Source organism: Nelumbo nucifera, chromosome 6 (assembly GCF_055504915.1).
Source record: "Nelumbo nucifera cultivar China Antique chromosome 6, China Antique-T2T, whole genome shotgun sequence".
Classification (NCBI taxonomy): Eukaryota; Viridiplantae; Streptophyta; class Magnoliopsida; order Proteales; family Nelumbonaceae; genus Nelumbo; species Nelumbo nucifera.
The window spans coordinates 2,281,714-2,297,401 of record NC_142654.1 but is presented as its reverse complement, the minus strand read 5'-3'; the positions used below and the strand labels follow the sequence as shown (position 1 = coordinate 2,297,401).

General features: G+C 48.2%; 1 protein-coding gene and 1 long non-coding RNA gene across 3 annotated transcripts; one reads left to right on the top strand and one right to left on the bottom strand.

Moving 5' to 3' along the window:
* Window positions 1-10,128: 10,128 nt before the first annotated feature.
* On the bottom strand, window positions 10,129-14,438 carry LOC148790545 (uncharacterized). 2 transcript variants are annotated; one of them, XR_016077114.1, is made up of 3 exons: window positions 14,307-14,438; window positions 12,146-13,869; window positions 10,129-12,039 (listed from the first exon to the last, which is right to left on the bottom strand). It is a non-coding gene; the product is annotated as an uncharacterized LOC148790545 (long non-coding RNA). The 2 variants fall into 2 exon arrangements; XR_016077115.1 differs by having other exon boundaries at window positions 14,184-14,321.
* A 608-nt stretch (window positions 14,439-15,046) lies between these two features.
* LOC104609306 (uncharacterized) lies at window positions 15,047-15,688 on the top strand. Its single transcript, XM_010275591.3, has one exon. The coding sequence runs from the start codon at window positions 15,047-15,049 to the stop codon at window positions 15,686-15,688; it is 642 nt and encodes a 213-aa protein (XP_010273893.1).

Below are 15,688 nucleotides of genomic sequence, written 5' to 3'. Positions count from 1 at the left end.
GACCCCAACACCACTCCCCTAGTTCTGAATTCGGGGGACGAGATTCTCTTGGTTCGTTGCTCGGCTAAGGAACTTCCGGGCTTGCTATTGCCCGCATAGCATCAGTCATTGCTGAGGGACTTATGAGTTGTTGCCTTGTCTGTGTCGTGTTGGTCGTTGCCGAGGAGCCCTCCGATCGTCGGCTACAAAACTTAAAAAAGAACTGAAGTTTCAATTCCCGAACAACTACCCCAATTCTGTTGTCGAGGAGGGGGAATGCTCGACCGGACTATTGCGCGATCGTGTAGCCTTATCTGGCATTGGGGTTCGATTGAGGTCGGTACTGGGCACTTTGGTTGGGACGGCATCCTTGAGCAGCCCAGCCGAGGATCCACGTCGGTGGTCGGACCAGCACTAAGGGTCAAACCGGCGCAATTATGGTCGTAACCGTTACCTATCGGGGGCGCCGCTTCAGCTTTTGATGGTTTGTGCGTACATTATTTGTTTATTGGTCTTCTGAGGCATTGCCAGAGGTGCTTCATCTGTACCGTTGATCTCTCCTCGGTCTGTGCTCGTGGTGGCTATAAAAGAAAAGGGGGAGAGACCCTCTCCTCTGTATCATTTGAAAGAAGGTGGTTGGTGTTGTTCGGCGGTAATTGCTCGGCTGGTCGCTTGGGACATTGATTGGTGGGTTGCTCAGCTGATAGCTCGGCAAGTTGCACGGTGGTTTTTGTTCCTCAGCTCTGTAGGTTGCCCAGTATGTCCCTTTAATCTCGTCAGTCCTCTTCCTCTTCCAGGTCCTTCAGTAGTTCTGGTTCCAACTCTTCTCATAGCTCAAACAACGAGCCTGAGCTGAGATTTTGTGGCTGCCGAAGTTGAGGAGGCTGAGGCTGGTTCCACTGGGATGGAGGCGGAGCTTCCTTGGCGGGCAGATGGCTCAGATCCGAGCTACGTACGCCATCCCCACGGAATACCAAATGAGGTGTCCGCTGCCCGGGGAGATGGCCACTGATGCTTAGACCGGTAAGCTATGCGTTTATGAGCATAGTTTGGAGGCTGGGTTGAGGTTCCCATTGAGCGAGGTCACCGAAGTGCTGGCCTGGTATAGGGTGCTACCAGTGCAGCTGATGCCAAACTCCTTTATGTTCTTACTCAGCCTCATGTCCTACTGTGTGGTCTGTGATATCGAATTAACCCTGGGGATGGTAAGCTTTATGTTCCAACTGAAGCACCACTAGCAGGGGTACTACTATTTCTCTAGTTGGCGGAATGTCCGGTCGCTGGTCGGGGATCCTTCTTTCGTGAAGCACTGTTTGTTTGCCGAGTCACTCTTCCCTTGTCTGCTTTCTACTTATCTCGGGCATTCTGTGTCGTAAGTATAAGGATGACTAGTGAAGAAGAGATTATTCGTCGGATGAAGGCACTTCAGCAGAGGCAGGGGCGAGTTGGTACGCGGACGGAGGCTCAGCCCGAGACAGAGGAGCAGCCACGATCCACAGATAGGGCAGATCGTCGGCAACGGGAGGCTGAGGCGGACGATGTTGTCGTGGTTGACCTTGAAGGGGTTCGTCGTCCTACGGGTGCATCGGGGACTGAAGCAGGCGGCAGCAGCTCGGGTCTACATATGCCGCTGTGGTCGGTTTGTGTCGACGATAACATGGAGATGCCTGGGGTTCTTGAGCAGTTGCTGCGAGGGATCATGACCATGTCGATGGCTCGAGAGTCGGTCGGGGTCGGCAACAAAGCCTTAGAGTGTGCACTTCTATGGTCTGCTGCCCAGGTGAGTTCCTTTCTTTCTTATCCCTTGTATTTTTGTTTGTTTTTTTATTTTTTTTATTTTTTTTGCACATACACACATCATCTTCTTCTGCAGAATGCTTGTGCGGTGGATGCGTTGGTTGATCGAATCCGAGACCTCTAATCAACGTACGAGCGAGAACACTCCAAGTATCTGCGACAGAAGGTCCAACTGACCAAGCATCAAGCTGTTGGGGAGCGGTTGGCTGTGCTAGAGAGGGAGGTGGATGAGCTGAAGGTGCAGCTGACCGAGCAAGCCAGCATTGTTCGAGGGTTGAAGAAAGAGATTGTTGAGCTTAAGGCAGAATGGGAGAGGTTGAGGCAAGAGGCTACCAAGAAGGCAGTTGACCGGTACAAGGTGTCGGAGGAGACGAAGTTGCACATGGATGTGTACGCCGAGGCTTCCTTCGCAGTTGGATTCAATGTCTTCCGACGAAGGATCCTTCGCCGCTATTCGGAGCTAGCTGATGAGTCGCAGGGCTGGGGTGCTTACGATTCAGATACTCCGCAGGGTTCCGCCGAGAAAGCCGATGAAGAGGCAGGGGACGAGGTTGAAGCTGTTGATGGGACTGTTGACTCTGCCATCGAGGATTGAGCGGCTGTTTCTTCCATTCTTTTTTTTTTTTGTCGTACTCCTCTTTTTTTTTTATCTTAAGTTGAATATCAGCGCTTCTTTGTGTTGATTATGTGTATGCCTCTTGTTGTTGTTGCTATTCTTACTTGTGCCTTTTCCTTTTTCCAGTCAAAGTATGCCTGGTCGGGCTATTGTGCGGGCCGAGCCGAACAGTGCCCTGGGCGTCCTCTTCGTACTAGTGCAATTTTAGTTTGCTAGCTAAGGCATGGCTAGTCGGGCTATTGCACGGGCCGAGTTGGGCTATGCCTCGGTGTCCCCAGTCTTCTACTGATCGTAGTGTAGTTGTCTGGGATCTTTCAGTTTCTTTTGTTGGTCAAGGCATGGCCAGCCGGGATATCCTACGGGCCGAGCCGGTCTATGCCTCAGCGTCCCCAACCTTCTGCTAACCGAAGTGTAGTTGTCCAAGATCTTTCGGTTTCCGAGCTCTCAGTCATGGGATGTTCGGTTTCTGGTCTCGGGAGCCTTTAGGGCCCTTCCAGGGCTAGCCATTTCCTAGCTAGCTCAATCGTTAAGCTAGTGGTTGTGTGGAGTTCCACGATCGTCCTCAGGCCTCGATGGGCGGGGGCATTCTTTCTCCACGTTTAGGCTCAACCATGGTCAACTGAGTCAGGTAGCTTAGTTGGCGATAAGCTGCAGAGCTGGGCGTTATGGGCTCAACCGTTTTGGGATCGGCGGAGTCAACTTGGTTGGTAGTGCGACATGGCCTATGCATGTGTAGTGTGTGCGGTGAGCGTGTAGGTGCCTAGAGGTCAAGGATGTAATTTAAAAGAAAGGAAACTTTCATTGCTTGTAGATCTACTGGTAGTACATCCTGAGATTTCCCGAATTCCAACTCCTCGCTATCGGTCAGCCTTCGATGTCTTCGAGTCTATAAGTACTCGGTTCGAGGACACTGGTGATTCTGTACGGCACTTCCCAGTTTGGTCCGAGCTTGCCTTCTCCAGGTGCGGGGAATATGACTCTGCGTAGGACAAAGTCGTCGGTCTTGAACACGCATCTTCTAAATTTGGAGTAGTAGTGCCTTGCATCCTTTGCTGTTGTGTAGCCATTCTTACATGTTCTTAGCCCCGGGCTTCTTCTACTAGATCCAACTCCGGGCATAGACCATCGTCATTCTGCCCCTCATTGAATAACTCGGTCCGGATAGTTAGGGAACCTATCTCCACGGGGACCACGACTTCAACCTCATAAATCAGGCTAAAAGGGGTCTCTCCGGTGGCGGTCTGCGAGGTCGTCCTATATGCCTAGTGAATGCTCGACAGCTCCTCAACCCACCTTCACTTGGCTTGATTTAAGTGCATTTTCAGGTCGTGTTGCAGGGTGCAGTTGGTTACCTCGGTCTGCCCATTACTCTAGGGTCAGTGCACTGCTGTAGTCCGATGACTGATTCTTAGGTCGGCACAGAGGGCTTCGAACTTCTTGTCGATAAACTGTGTCCCATTGTCCGTGATAAGCACTCGAGGGATGTCGAATTGGCAGACAATACCCTGCCAGAAGAAGTTCTGGGCATTATGGGCGGTGATGCATGCCAAGGCTTCGGCTTCCACCCACTTCGTGAAGTAGTCCACAGCTACGAGAAGGAATTTCTTCTGTGCAACCATGGTGGGGAAATGGCCAAGGATGTCCATTCCCCATTGGGCGAACTGTCATGGGCTGGTGATCGGCTTCAGAGGGGTTACGAGCTTGTGATAGAGATTGGAGTGCCACTGGAAACTGTCGCACTTTCGGTTTAATTGGGCAGCGTCCTGCTTCATCGTTGGCCAGATGTAGCCCTACTAGATTGCCTTATGGGCTAATGTGCGCGCGCCGGGGTGATCCCCGCATATGCCCTCATGTATCTCCCTGAGGACGTAGTCTGTTTCGGCTAGGGGGAGACACTTCAGGTATGGGAGAGTGTGGGAGTGGCGGTAGAGTTGGCCCTATATTAGGCAGTACTGGGCTGCTCTATATTGGAGCTTTTTCGCTTCTGCTCGGTCTTCTGGGAGAGCACCTTCTCAAAGATACTCGGTTATGGGGTCCATCTAAGATGGGCCATTGGTGCGATGCTTGGCTGGGCTAGTGTGTCTAGTCGGACAGTTCAGTCAAGGTCGGTCTGCAGTGAGCTGGCTAACTTCGAAAGGGTGTCGGCTTGAGGCATCTGCTGAATATTGAAATGCATAAGTTGCTGAATGAGCTCCTGCACCTTTTGTAGATAACTCGCCATGGAGGGAGTCTGAGCCTCAAATTGGCCGTGGATTTGGTTGATCACTAGTTGCGAGTCACTAAAGGCCTCGATTCTTCGGGCCCCAAGGTCCAAGGCAAGGCGGAGCCTGGCAATCAGGGCCTCATACTCGGCTTCGTTGTTGGACGGCTTGAACTTGAACCTGAGGGCATGTTCCAACTCTGCGTCGTATGGGCCGAGGAGGATGAGGCCGACGCCGCTGCCCTGTTGGTTTGACGAGCCATCCATGTACAGAGTCCATACTAGGGCAGTGGGGCCGGTTCCTCGGTGGTGAATGTGCATTCTGCGAAGAAGTCTACCAGGGATTGGGCTTTGATCGCCGGTCTGGGTGCGTACTTGATGTCAAATTCACTTAATTCCACGCTCCACTTGACTAGGGGGCTAGATACTTCCGGCCTTTGTAGTATCTGCTTGAGGGGCTGGTTGGTAAGTACTCGGATGTTGTGGGCCTGGAAGTAGGGTCTGAGCTTTTTGGCGGTTGTGACTAAAGCTAAAGCTAACTTCTCTAGGTTGGAGTACCGAGACTCTGCACCGCTGAGGACTTTGCTGGGGTACTAGATCGGCCTCTGTACCTGGTCTTCTTCCTTAATCAGCACCGAGCTGACGATCTCATCTCCAACCGAGAGGTAGAGGAATAGCTCGTTCAATGGATTTGGCTTAGTCAGGAAGGGCGGCGAGCTCAGGTACTGCTTCAACTCCTGGAACGACTGCTCACATTCTTCAGTCTAGCGGAAATCTTTTGGCCGCTTAAGGGCTTTGAAGAAAGGGAGGCACCGATCCGTGGATTTAGATATAAATCTGCTAAGGGCAACTATTCTTCCGGTGAGTCGCTGCACCTCTTTATGGGACCGATTTGCTTCGGTCCCTCTCTGTGTTACCATGAACCCCAGGAACTTTCCGGAGCCGACCTCGAAAGCGCATTTGGTTGGGTTTAGCTTCATCTTGTATTTTCTGAGGGTGTCAAAGACTTTGCGAAGGTCGACCAAGTGATGCTCGGCCTTCTTACTCTTCACGAGCATATTGTCGACATACGCCTCTACATTCTGGCCGAGTTGTTCTTTGAATACCTCATTCACCAGCCACTGATAAGTGGAGCCGGCGTTCTTTAGGCCAAAGGGCATTACCTTGTAGCAGTATAGGTCGCGGTCGGTGATAAAGGTTGTCCGCTCCTAGTCATCCGGGTGCATCCGGATTTGGTTGTAACTCGAGAAGGCATCCATGAAGCTCAGTAGATCATGCCCCACCGTTACATCGACAAGTTGGTCGATCCTTGGCAAGGGGAAGCTGTCTTTGGGGCAAGCCTTATTTAGGTCGATGTAGTCAATGCAGATTCTCCACTTTTCATTGGCCCTATTTACCATTACTATGTTGGCCAGCCAATCGGGGTACTTGACTTCCCGAATGAAACCAACGTCAAGCAGTTTCTGCACTTCATCACCGATCACTTGCCACCGCTCAGTGGCGAAGTTCCTCTTCTTTTGCTTCACTGGTCGATAGCAGGGGTTGACGTTCAGCCGATGTGTGATAACTTCAGGGTCAATCCCAGGTGTGTCCGCTGCCGACCAAGCGAATACGTCAGCGTTGTTCCTTAGTAGTTGCAAAAGTTCTTCTCGAAGGTGGCCCTTTACTCGGGAGCCGACTTGGACTATCTTCTCGGGATCTTCTTCAGAGAGGGGGACCTGGATGAGGTCTTCCACGGGCTGGCCACGCTGAGCCTTTACCTCATTGCGTAAGTCATAGGCCTCTACCATCAGTGTCTCGGCAGTTGGACGTGGCCCTCGGCAGGAGAGCTGGTAGTAATGTCGTGCTATTCTCTAATCTCCGCGTGCCATCCCTATGTCGTACTTGGTTGGAAATTTCATGGCGAGGTGGTATGTCAAGACTGCAGCCTACAGGGCATTGAGGGTCGGCCTGTCGAGGATTACGTTGTAAGAGGAGGGGCAACGTACCACGATGAATTCTACCATGGCCATCCCAGTGACGTCGCCGTCTCCGATCAAGAGGGGAAGGGTTATTCTCCCAATGGGCAGAAGGGACTCCCCCAGAATCCCATCAAGGGAGTATTGACCGGTGAGAGCCGCTCTCTGTCGATGCCGAGCTTTTCAAATGCATCTTCAAACAGTACGTCGGTAGAGCTCCCTGTGTCAACTAGGATCCGCCTCAACTCGAAGTTAGCCACCTCAGCCGTGACGACCAAGGCATCGTCGTGCAGTGTTAGGACCCTTCAGAGGTCGTCATCGATGAAGGTGATAGATATGCTACGCTTCATCCTATGACCCGGTCGCCGATCTCGTACAGCCGAGCATATCTCTTCCGACCTGAGCTATTCTCCCCACTGGCGACGGTTCCCTTGATATGACATGGATAACGCCGGTTGGGGGGCCTCGGGGTGGCGGTTGTTGATCTTCATCCGTTCTTCGCTCTTCTTTGGCTGGCTTCTCACTTCTATCAATGAAGTCATTGAGGTAACCACGCCTGGTCAGAACATCAATATGGTTGCACAGGTCGAAACAGTTCTCTGTGTCAAGGCCGTGGTCCTTGTGGAACTCGCAGTATTTGTCTCGATTTCTCTTGTTACTTTATGTCTTCATCTTCTCGAGCCACCTGACGTAGTTGTGGTCACGGATATGGACCAAAATTTCAAACCGCGGTACATTGAGCGGCGTGAAATTATGGTAGGTCGATGGAGGGGTCTGAGGTCTATGGTCTGGTCGGAAATCCCGTCTCTTGTGATCTCTGGCCGACCTCTCGGACTTCCGCTCATCGGTATCTCTTCTCTTGTCAAGCTTCTCATCTTCGTCTCTGAGTTGCGCCTGAGCCTCCTCGGCATTGTATATACTTCTGCGCGTGGCTCATTAGCGCGGCTAGCGTCTAAGGAGGGTTTTTGAAAATGGAGAAGTTGAATGGCGAAGGGCGGAGCCCGTGCTATATGACCGTAACTGCGACTAATTGGTTTAAGGCTCTGACCTAGAGTGCTTCCTTATTGAACCTCACTAGGTAATCTCTAAGGGACTCTGCCTTCTTCTATCAGATTTGCATGAGGCTGGCTGAAGTTTTCCAGTGCTTCTGGCTAGCGGTGAACTACGCTAGAAACTGGATCTCCAGCTGGTCCCATGATGTTATGGAGCGTGGTGGCAGGGAGGAGTACCACGCCAAAGCTAGGCCTTCCAGGGTGGCTACAAGGGCTTTGCACATCAATACTTCCGACGCGCCATGCAACATCATCTGAGCTTTGAGTGTCGCGACATGGTCGAAAGGGTCAGATTTCCTGTCGTACTTGTCGAACTAGGGGGCTCGCCATCCAACAGGGGTATCTCGTTCACGATGTCCTGGACGAAGGGCGACTCCTTGGTGATATGCGTGGTAGCTTGTGCAGGCTGGTCCACGATGGGCGTCACACTCTTGTGAGTCTGAGTGCGTTCTAGTTCTTCTAAACATTGCCGGAACTCTTTGATCTCGGCATCTCTGTTGTCCGGGGCCGCAGTGTGTGTGGTCTTCTCCTTCTTTGGTCGCGTAGGATGATCCTTTACTGAGCTTGACTCCGTAACGGAGACCACAAAGGGCAACGTCTTCTTGCCAAGCCTTTCTCTAGTGGGGATCCGAGCTGACTGGCGTGTCTGGCTGCGGTGATCCTGCTCGCGGGAGCGTATAGTAAAGGCAGGCCTTTGGGTCGTGTCCTGCCTCTCTCGCTTGGACCGCGCTCCCCTCGCGTCAGACCGACACACTTTGGGGTCCTCGGATCGAAGATCGTCCTTCGTGCGCATCGGGGAGTGAGGGGGGACGGCCCTGTTGGGCGGCGCGACAGACCCCAGTGCCTGCAGGAACTCGAAGATCTTGTCAACTTTCTCTTGCATAGCTCGGAACTGCACTGGGTCCACAGCGGCCGAGGGCTGTGGGGCTTCCTAATGCGAGGAGTTGTGATGTCGGTTCTCCTGAGATGGGGAACAACCTACTGATCATTCGGAGTGGTCTTTAGGCATTTTGATCGGTTTTGAGGCTGTGTAGCAAAGGATTTTTTGGGAAGGCTTTTTGTGCGTTACCACAGACGGCGCCAATCTGATGCTGCTCAATCCGATGTGGTGCACGAACTGAGGAGAGCAACTAAATAATCCTTGCTGATTGGACGGTGCCGAGATTACAAGGACGGTACCGTGCTATGTATCCTACGATCAAGAGAGGTCAAAGGCCCAAGGAGTTGTCCCCGAGTAGGCACTCCGACGCTCAAGTTAGTGAGGGGGCGGTGAATGGACAGGCCGGGCAATGGGGGTGTTGGTCTGAGCAAAGTAACAGTATGGGTGCTAGAATTCGTGATCCCTTACCTCGAGCATGGAATACCTTTTTATAGTCGGGGGTCTGTCTTCGGGTCGGATTAGGGTTCCAGGATAATTGGGATAGAGCTCTCCGCTGAGGTTATCAGGGTAGATTCCTACTCCTTATTGGAGTTGTATTCCCACCCTTATCCGTAGCCAAGCTTATCCGTGTGGTGTCTGGCTGACATGGCTAGAGGGATAAGGCAGGGGACCACAGTAGTAATATAGTTCGGTCAGGCTTTGCCGACATGGCCAAGCTGAGTCGTCGTGGCTGGAGGGATAAGGCAGGGGACCACGGTAGTAATATAGTTCGGTCAGGCTTTGCTGACATCGCCAAGTTGAGCCGACGTGGTTGAGCTATGCTAACGTGGTCGGGAGATGAATTAGCGGCCACGTGTCTCTCTGGACTAGCTCAATCATGACCCCAACATCATATCCTAAAAGATATTTAGGTGGGAGTAGTCAGCACTGAATAGGCTTTAATTCTCTAATTTGCCCTTCACACAAAAAAACAATCGAGCACCAATTGTGTACATCGACTTTACCGCTTCAATCGGAGCCATTCCCTCTGGTTCGGTAGTTCTCTAATAATCTGTAGTGCAAATGGACCTTTCCCAAGTCCTGATTTGGTTTTGAAATTGATTAGCGTACTCTAGTTCTGCACTGACCCAGCCCAGTTCAATCCACTTATCCAAGACCTGATGACGAGAATCTACACCAACTATTAGTCCAGCCTCCCATGGGCCTTACAGGAAAGGACTATTCGTAACCCGATCTGTTTAGCTAAAGCCCAAAAGCAAACCAGAAAGGCCTATTTACTTATTGGAGTTCTTTTTTGGTTTCGAAAATAAATGAACCAACAGGAGTCCATAAAATCCTTATCATTAAGAAGAAGGGAGAAACTGAGGTCCCTCATGGATCCTCTAAATCATAAAAGCACAGAAAAAAAAAAAAAGATCCCACGATTTGAATGGCCAGACTTTGGGAGCCTCCTGCACATGCACATCACGAGCAAAAGAATATTTACAATTAATATTCTTTTTGTGAAAAAAACAAATAATGACGTAATATAATTAATAACATGAAGCTGACAGCAGCTTTTTTTTTTCAAACAGCCAAAGTTTTTCCAATTTGCATTGCACATACAAATGCAAAGTCATTTCTATACTTTGTATTTGCACCGAACATTATTTAAAAAAAAAAGAAACTTTATTAATGATCAAAAAAGAGGGAGGGGGGGGGGATGTGACCTCACCCTCAAAGCTAAACATGGAGTAGAAGCTCTATACATAATATCAAGAACGATATAAAATTTTAAGAAGACTATTGAAGGTGATGACCTTTGTTTATTCTTGATGATGCCTAAACAGTTTCTAATTGTATAGTCTCCTGCACCATTTTAGATTTAGAATTCAATTTTTATCTTATTTTGTTTTTTACTGTGACCAGTTCTTGATTTGTATCATCCTTTTCAGTTGTATGTATTTACATATATTTGCATTGAATTGAACATATTTATATTATATTTGCAATCTTCCCAAATAGTGCAAATACAAATATAAAAACACACCTGAACACAATTTATTACGATACAAAATATGGTTTTGACACATGTAATAATTTATAATAGGGGGACACACCTGTATACTGGTTTGGTTATCCTAAACCCAATACGTACTTTGTTAGTAGGTGTTCCCAACTCTTTGAAATGTAAAATCCTCTCCGAGTATGTATGGAGCTCGGAGATGCCCACAAGCTTTCTTAACATAGATCCGGAGTGGTACTGGTACTTATCACGTAAAGAAGCAACCGTATAGAGAATTCGGTATAGATGCACGAACCGGTGTAGATATGCAATCGCCAAACGAGGGATGTCAAGCAACTCGCAGGGAAGTTGAGTTCTGTTCCTCGCTCCAACCTCACAGTCACATTCCATTATGTATTTGAAAATACCTTCTAATGAATATTAAATAAAGAAAATTTGTCTAAAACCCATCGTTGCTTTTCATGAATTCTCTTTAAACTCTCTAGGGTATTTAGCATATAAGCGCAACTTTTGGAGTTTAATATTAATAAAAGTAATATATTTAAAAAAATTAAAAAATAGGTTAACTTTTTTAAAATAACATCAATAAAGGGCAAAATACTGTTCATCTTCTTCTTCTTGCCATTTGTTCATCAGAATCGTCGTCCGCTGCTGCCCGCCACCACCTATACCCACTTCCGCCTCCGCCTCCACCTCCGGCAACATTGCCGATGGTGGCCAGAGGCAAAGGTGGCAGCGGCCGCACTGGTGGTCATTCCTCTGCCCGCCGCCACCGCCACCTCTGTCTCCACCCATCTCTAGCAACGTTGTCGAAGGCAAATATAGAGGTGGCAGTTGGACAGAGAAACCACCAGTGCCGCCGTCGCCGCCGCCACCTCTACCTTCGGCCACCTCCGACAACGTTGCCAAAGGTGGAGGCAGCAGCGGTGGATGGCGGCTCTGGTGAACAAATGGCAAGAAGAAGATGAACAGTGTTTATATTATTTTTAAATATTTAACCTATTTTTAAATATATTAATTTTATTGATATTAAACCCCAAAAGTTGCCCTCATATATGTTATTATCCCAACTTTCTATAACTTTTCAAAACGTCGGGCATTGTTAATTTATTATTTTACGCTTCTTCCACCGCTAAAATCTTTGTTTTCTACTTAGTAGTTTAACGCCAATATTATTTCCCTTTCTTTCTCTCCCTCCGATTCTGCCCTCTCTCTCTTTCCATCTCCAGAGAAGCCCAACCCTTCAGTACCGCAGTCAAATTGCTCTTCCACGATTCTCTCCTAAAAAGCTCCTTCATAACGACCAACGCCGAGGATGCCCATCTGTTCTACTTGCCTTTCCCCCACGATTCCTCCCGTAACTACATAGCGATCGTCCGGTTGATCAGGAATCTGCGGACAGACTTCCCCTTTTGCTTCCTCTCTATTACTGCCATGCATCAATCTATCCCCTCTTCTTCGTTTGTTACGGCTCGACCGACCTCGATCTCTTTCTTATTCCCTCGATCTCTCAATCTCACCGTTTCCTGCAATTCCATTGGTTCATCTTCCTCTGTAAATTGAACAAAAAAGGGAAAAAAAAGCAATGTCAAGATCAGAGAAAAAACGAAAAAGTATTGTTATAAACAGTATAAAAGGCAGATATGAGAAGTCCGAACCAGGAGAATCCCTTAGACTGCTACTCCTCTATCTCCTTCTTGACAATCCATTTGATGCTGCTAAGCTTCCTCTTCTTGCTTCTCTGTTTCTATCCATCCCTTACCGCTATTTCTCATGAAATCAAATACAGTGAACCATAAATCTTATCATTTCACACTTTTTTGTCCATAAACCGATCTTCTGACCAAATTTCACAATAATTTGCCGGAGTTCAATGGAAGAAAACTTCAGATTCCGGCCGACCTCGACCAACAAAATGATTCAAGTACCAAATCTCAGCTTTTACTTATTCTCTCACTTCACTTCTACCTCGCCTCCTCCCTTCTCGCCCTCTCTCCCTCTCTCTCTGCTTTTTTGTCTTGCTTTTATGCTTGCTCTCTAATCTCATCTCCTTATGGTTTTTCACTCTTCGCGAGCGGCCAAGATCACTTGCTTCCGTCAAAGATTTAACCTTAACCGTTGAGATCACAAGAAAACCTACGGTTGTGGTTGGCTAGTGCCAACATGGCAGAATAGACGTCGTCGGATGTACTGGATAATGGTTCACTAGATTCTTCATTCTCTCGTATCTATCTCCCTCGCACGTGCATTTCTGATCGTCCGGTTGGGCACTTATTCGGTCAAAAAAATGTTTAACGGGATGATTCACCATTCAGAGGCAGTTTAGTCATGAAACATGAATTTAAGATGACATGAACAACTTAACTTACGTCATTGAACTTTAACGGTGTTAAAACGGATGGTGAATTTTAGAAAATAAAATCTCATGAATTTTGGACGTTTTGAAAAATTATAAATTTAAGAGAATTTACAAAAAAGTGAGGTAAGAAGCAGATGTCGTCCCACACAAATAAAACACTTAACAAAGAAGGAAAATAAATGATTCCATCCGTTTTACTCGAGTTCAAATCTGCCCCCCACCGCCTTGCGCCCCAAAAACGTCCTAGACAATGGGAGGCCGCCAGCTGTCCTCCCACACACACACTCTCCCATCAGCGCGTGTGAAGTTAACGGAACGGCCGTTAGTTCCCAATTAGGGCCCAAGACCAAATTCTCGACCTGTACTGTGCAACCTTGCACTACTCCGATCCGATCGTCTCCAGTGTCGATGACTGTTCCGGCAGATACAGCGTAGATACGAACTCGCCTCTTTCGTCTTTTCTCCCTTTCACATCCTTTATTTTTTAATTTATTTTTTTCAATACACAACACAGGAAGAAGGATCACGGACGACCACCCGACCATTATACAGGTGCGTTTTTCCTCTTCATTCTTAGTTTTTTTTTTTTTTTTATTTGCATTTCCCCAACCTGTTCTATGTATTTTCCCAAACCATAAAGCAGAGAATGAAAATCCAGTCTCTTCTTCTCTTCTTGATTCCCCTCTTGGTTTCCTTCTTTCTCTTCGACAACGGAGTTTCCGCCATGCTACTCGGCGACTGGCAACCCATTCAAGATATGAATGACCCACATGTCCAAGAGATCTGGTAGTTTACCGTCGCTAAGTACAATAAGGATGCCAAAACCAACCTCCAGTTCCAAAAGGTGGTGCGGGGTGAGACCCAAAAACGTCGCTGGATTCAATTATTGGCTTATACTAGAGGCAACGGACAAGGGTGTCACCAACAACAACGAGGCCGTTGTGTGGGAGAAGGCTTGGATGAGTTACAGGAACCTGACATCCTTCAGACATGTTTAGATCGACCAGTCTACTCGGTTATTGCCTGCTTGGTGGGTAAAATGAAGCAACTTTAGTGATACTTCAGTTTGTCTTAATAAGAAAAGAGGAAGGAATTAAAATGTTGTTGTTATGTTAGTTTGATATTAACGCAAATCTTTGGACTTTGGACTCTCAACTCTAAAGAGTGAAAATATCATTTCTTTATTAAAAAAAAAAGTTAAGGAAATGAAAGCTACCATTTTCGTGTTTTATATGATGAATAAGAAGAAAAAATCGGCAACATATATCAGTGTAACAGTTTTGGGAAAATGCAAATGGAAAAAAAGGGAAAAATAGAAGAGAGCAAAAAACGCACACCTATATACTGTTGCTGGTGGTTGCCGGAGATGGCCGGTGGTGGGTGAAACCTCTCCTTTGTTTTGAATCGGAAAAACAGTAAATTATAAAAAAAGAGATGAGATGAGAGGGACGGATTCATACCTTCGGTGTTTCTGCCGCAATGGTCATTGGCACTGGAGACGATCGGATCGGAGGAGTGCAAGGTTGCACAGGTCTAGGTCGAATTTGGTTTTGAGCGCTGGTTTAGAACTAACGGCCGTTCCGTTAACCTTACACGCGCTGAGGGGAGTGTGTGGGGGGGAGGACAGCTGGCGGCCTCCAATTGTGTGAGACGTTTTTGGGGCGCTAGTGGTGAGGGGCAGATTTGAACTCGTTTTACTCAATAGAAACGAAACACGTGTCATCTCTTCTTCTCTTACATTGATTTCTGCGGTCAGAAAAGAAGCCGTGCCGTTACCTCCGTGCATTTGAAGTATCTCGCCGTGCATAATATTACGTAAGAGGATGAGATATTCTCCATTTATGGCTGTAATGTTACGTAGTAGCCGTGGGCATTGATACCCCCTCATATCTACGCTTCTATCGCGGGCCCCACGACACGATAGCACTGCGCCATTGACAGATACTCAACTGGTAAATTTCGAATAAGCTTTTGGAATTTGGATCTGCTAAAGCATCTTCCATTCTCGATTCCCGGCATTTCCATCATATCCCGCTCCACCCTGAACAGATCTAATGGTCCTCATCTTCTTGCAGCAGCCCTTCTTTACCCTCATAATGTAGACGAGGTCCCAGCTGGTTCTTGATATAGTCATAGTGTTGGTGTCACAGAGAGAGAGAGAGAGAGAGAGAGAGAAGGGAGAGGGATTTCGTCTGCAGCCATGGACGTCTTGGGTTCTCCCTTGGAAGCAATCGTCTTCAACTATCTGAATCTGGGTTTACTAGCGGTCGCTAACAGCCTCTGGACCTGGGTCGCCATCTTAACGGCTGCTTTTAGTGTCTGGAGAATCAGAGCCGTCGGTTTCTACCCTCGCCGGCCAAAATCAGACTTATATTCTTCCTTCAACGATCGAATTACGTACGAGTCTCATGCTTTGTTTGAGTTAACGCCATCTGAGTCATCGGAGAAGCCATCTCAATCGTCGTCGGAGTCGGACAAACCATCAGGAGCTTGCAGAGTAATGTGTCCTTCTAGCTCTTGTTCTTCTTCGGTTTGGACCGTTGAAGATGAAGGTAGGACAAAAGGAGGTAAGTATACCGTGCATTATTATTATGAAGAGGTTCACGACAACGGCGAGTCAACGCCAAGGGAGATCTCGGACGACGAGGTTGCAGTTGCTGAAGGCGCCGACGGCGGTTGCTGGGATGGAGGAGACATTGGCGAGGGATGTAGTAGTTTTGGTGGAATATTCATCAGCAGATGGGGAAGAGGGGATTTGGGTTGGTATCGTTACCAGGATCCAACGGTGCTTAACGGCAGCATCGTTAGATTATGGGACGATCACGGATCATCACACTATTAA

What these genes read in the sequence shown, in the direction of transcription:
- LOC104609306 (XM_010275591.3), top strand. Translation starts at nt 15,047, where the DNA reads ATGGACGTCTTGGGTTCTCCCTTGGAAGCAATCGTCTTCAACTATCTG.